Below are 4,744 nucleotides of genomic sequence, written 5' to 3'. Positions count from 1 at the left end.
TCTCTTTCTGTCTTCATAGGGAAATTAATTAGTTTTTGAGGTAATAAATTTAATTGAAATGCTCAAGAAGGTTGTAGATATTTATGCTTGAAATATAATACTGGAAGACGCAAAATTGATTCCCGTGAACTGTAGCATTAGATAATACCTTAACGCAAAACGGATACACATCGTCTACGATGTCGGTTACAAGATTATTAATTCAGTTATGTGTCTTACGATGAAATTTTATATTTGATTGAAATTTGAGAAATGAAACGACATTTTATATAATAGCGTTACTGCCAACATCTTATGTGTTAGCTTACAGTTCAATTTGGTGGAACTCAGAATAGATTTTCGTATAAATTATAGGATAATGCTTTACTGAAGTGGGCAATGATGTTGCTCTGCGACCATTGAGAGTGGATATGTCAAATACTTAATTTAATAATAATGTCTCGAATTCGTTATTATATTGGTTTGGCTAAAGTTGTCAATAAACGATCTACATTAATTTAATCCATCTTTAGCTACATATGACACAAATAGTAACGTGACGTCATACGTTATTCTAAATGTTTAAAATAAAGTGAGATATACAGCATGTAAGAAACTCCCTCTTTCATTGAGTGGTAGTTACTTTCAAAATTACTATTGGAGCCGACGTCTCCAGCTTGGTGATGTATGATTACCAACATGTAACACGAGAAACAACTCTTCATAAAAATAGTATTTTTTCCAACCAATACAAAATCAATATGAGAGTCACTGGTAATAACTTTATCATGTTCACAGTCATCGGTCAATGATCGGTTAACTGTCTTTTCGTCTGATTCATGTCAAAAGCTGTAAAATAGAGTTTAATTGTGATCAGTCAAAAAACCCTTGAAGGGTAAATGTGACGCAAGTCCTTTATCTTACTTACAAAATAACTGGTATCTCGGAAGGTGACGCATTGTGCGACGTACGCAAAAGTTTTATCAACGAAAAATTGGTCCAAAAAATTTGTGAAAGAAAATTTTACAAAAAGAAATTTGCGTCACAAGTGGCAGATGTTGAGGAAACTATTGTTAGGAAAATAGTTAAAAAATGTACTGAAAGAATTGAAATTGAAACGTAAGAAAACCGAATCATCTACTATTTGTGACGCAAATTTCTTTTTGTAAAATTTTCTTTCACAAATTTTTTGGGTCAATTTTTTGTTGATAAAACTTTTGCGTACGGCGCACAATACGTCACCCTCAGCGATATCAGTATCACGATGGAAAAATGGAAATAAGACGTAAATGGTTTTCTGCGAACAGGCCGTATCTCAAATTAGCAACTGCGTTATCATAATTTAAAATTTTGCCACCTTCTTTACCTTTCAATGCAAATGTCATTATTGTCATATTTTCAAAACATAACCACAGTTGATTTCGTCAATTCATCTCAGTAATTTTGAGGTTCAAGATTCCTCTATGGAATTCTTCAATAAGCAGAAATGCGTAAGTTTAATATTGTTTTATTCAAGTGAATTTCATTGACAATGTGTCGAAGTTAGAATTATTTAAGTTTTTGTATTTTTTCGTACAACTTTTCTCTTTGCATTTTCTCGAACTACTTTCGGCTTCACATTTTTATTAGTTGATGTGGCTTCGACGAGATTAATGTTCGCCATTACTTTTTTCAGTTTGTCGTTCTCTGATGTAATTTTTTCTTCGCCAACGCGGTGGGGAATGTTATCATAAAAAGAATGGCTCTTAGCGTCAATAACAGATTTAAGCTCCTGCAGGTGCTTCCACTTGGTCGCACTTATTGCCAGTCGGTCTTTGTGCAAATTGGTCGGCACCGAAATGTTTTGCTTGTTGAAGGCTTGTGGTAGCACTTTAAACTCGTCATCAAAATGAAGTTTATAGAAAATCTTTCCATCTGGATCGTATCGAAGGGCCCGGATATCAGTGACCTTAGGGTCGCCCGCTTTTTTACCTGAATTAATGGGAAATGTACAAATGAATGAAAATTGTCAATAAATTACTGAAGGAAAATATTACCTGGACGAATCGATTTCAATGTCAAGTAGTTCGGGTCATCGTAATTCCGGAAGAATTTATGTGTCAAATGCTCAACAATGAATGGTGATGGTTTGTCACGCGCCGTTGAAATGGCTGTTTCAAAGTCAGATGGTAAGTTGAACGTCATTCCTTTTGATCTTCGTTCAATACACGCATGCGTAGAATCACACTCCATGTGAGTGTGACCAACTTCCAAAAACTTCTGAGTAATCGATCGGGAATATTTTATCGCCAACAATCGAAGCGCATTCGCCATTACAACATTGCGATTCTGATAACCGCATCCATCAGAATAAACTGTTATCGGAAGAGGTCCAGACTGAAGACGTTTCTCCAAATGATGAATGATTATGCTAACAAATGTAGATGATTGCAGGTCGCTCTCGGTTTCATCCCAGACATAATTTGTTGAGTCGTGAGTCAATATATCGTAGATAGTAAAATTGTGCAGTTGAAGCTTCGATTTGAAATACAGGGCACTCGCCAATAATTTCGGACACAACACAACGCCCTCAGCATCCATACATAAAAGAGTGAACAGTTTCATAGCTGCGGCATTCAAGTCATTTTTTTTTTCCTGACTAGCTCGGTCAACGTTTCTTCGATGTTCAGCAAATTCATTAGCATTCAATGTTCCCACCTTAAACCCAATACATGTGTCACACTGGTCCTTGCGCGGTTTGAACAGAGAATAATTCAAATTTTTCATAGTTCCGCTAAAGACAGGGAATGATAATGAAATCGAATTCTCGTGATTGCAGATGTCAACATAGTCTTTGTACAAGTCAATTAGTGTTTGATGCGACGTCTGTAGATATTCTTTTCCGGTGTCTTTTCGGCAATAGTGAGAGTCTACCTTAGGATAGTCCATCAAAAAAGTCAGAAGCCCGATTTTTCTGTTGAGTAGAGCTTGATTGCTGTCAGATTGTTGCCGTTTTGTGTCTATGCGCTTTTGAACTGTTAGCGGATTTTCACGGAGACCATAAGTGCCCTTATGCTTCAACCATTCTCTCACCATCTTTTCCTTCAAGCCGAATGTGTTCAAAAACATTTTAATGCACACTTGAACATGCCGTTCATCCGTTGTTATCAAGAAATATTGCTTAGAACGTTTTCTTCGTGATGATTCCTCATCGACCTTACGTTCTTTTATGGAAACGTCCTTGACCAGTTGACAAATGTACATTTGTTTTTGGTCCCAATTCATTCGCCAAAAATTATCGAACAGTTCTTTTCTGTCCTTTTCGTCAAAAAGATTACATTGACGAAGAGAGCTTCGTACACAAAATTTAGAAGTACATCGAGGTCCTTGTCGCCGAGCTTGCCGATAAGAATTGTGTAAAACTTTGGAACCCATCCGAGAGTATCCCAAATACGCTTCACCTTTCTCGCGTTGAACACGAGCACTGTCCCTTTTGCTTAACTCTTTTACTTTCACAGCGCGCACTATGTCATTTGGACCGAAAGTGTCGTTGTCGTCTTTATCACTAATCTCTAATGTCGAATGATCCAAAGCATTGAAACCTAGAATGTAAATGATTCATAGATCTGCATCTGCAGTCGACATGTTTATGGAAATCTAACGTTTGGGCGCACCGATTTCCTCAATTATTGCAGCTTCGGCTTCAGGGATCGCATCATTTTGGGTTTCGAAAATTGGGGACGCGTTATCAAATGAAAAAAAATTGTCCAAGTCAATTATCTCTTCGAACTCATCGTCAACTGAAAATGAAAAATCTGATTCGCAAAAGTCGATTCTATTTACTTATTTATATGAAATTTTACATTGACTTAATTCTTGCTTCTCATTGATAACTTGATTTGTACACAAAATAGAATTTAAATTATCAATTTCGAATTCCATCAACACTTCAAATTCTGAGTTTTCAAATTTCATTTCCATTTTTTATTACAATTAAATGATTGAATCACATATCAAGATATTCTGTTTAACAGTTGGCTGTCGGCCGAATATCACAGGCTACTAAGATTTTTAAAATAATCGAGGAAGACTGTAAATCGATAAATGATAAAGAAGGTGCAGTTTCCCGGACTTACGTCTTATTGAGTAAATTGGACGGATCCGACATAGGGCCTATTAGCATTTTTTCATCGATCAGTTATTTTGTAAGTAAGTTGAAGGACTTGCGTCACATTTACCCTTGAAGGGTTTTTTGACTGATATCAACACTTTTGTGAGTATATCATTTCGAAAACATCAAAAAACCTTGTGGAAGTTCAAAAATTCCAGAGAAATGAGCCTGAATCCCAAAAACCAATCTTGGAACACCACACTTATGTCGAAACTAACCCAAATATATCGAAAGATCCGATGGAAGTTAGGTAGTGCTAGAGGAATCATCTGCCATCCCTAAATTTAGGAACCGACCTTGGAACACCTCACTTATATCGAAAATAACCCGAATCCATAAAAAACCGATTAAAGTTAGGTAGTGCCAGAGGAATCATCTGTCATCCCAAAATTTAGGAACCAACCTTGGAACACCTCACTTATGTCGAAACTAACCCAAATCCATCAAAAAAGACTGATGGAAGTTAGGTAGTGCCAGAGGAATCATCTGTCATACCAAAATTTAGGAACCAACCTTGGAACACCTCACTTCTGTCGAAACTCGAAACTAACCCAAATCCATCAAAAAAGACTTCGATGGAAGTTAGGTAGTGCCAGAGGAATCATGTTATTCCAA

General features: G+C 36.5%; 1 protein-coding gene across 1 annotated transcript; it reads right to left on the bottom strand.

Annotated features, from left to right (window-relative positions):
- Positions 1-1,531: 1,531 nt before the first annotated feature.
- Positions 1,532-3,222, bottom strand: LOC119075559. The gene is made up of 2 exons (XM_037182027.1): positions 2,016-3,222; positions 1,532-1,950 (listed from the first exon to the last, which is right to left on the bottom strand). The coding sequence occupies exons 1-2, from the start codon at positions 3,220-3,222 to the stop codon at positions 1,532-1,534; spliced, it is 1,626 nt and encodes a 541-aa protein (XP_037037922.1).
- Positions 3,223-4,744: the final 1,522 nt, after the last annotated feature.

This window comes from Bradysia coprophila, unplaced genomic scaffold, assembly GCF_014529535.1.
Source record: "Bradysia coprophila strain Holo2 unplaced genomic scaffold, BU_Bcop_v1 contig_232, whole genome shotgun sequence".
NCBI classification, from domain to species: Eukaryota; Metazoa; Arthropoda; class Insecta; order Diptera; family Sciaridae; genus Bradysia; species Bradysia coprophila.
Note: the sequence above shows the minus strand (reverse complement) of the source record. Positions and strands in the feature narration are given on the sequence as shown.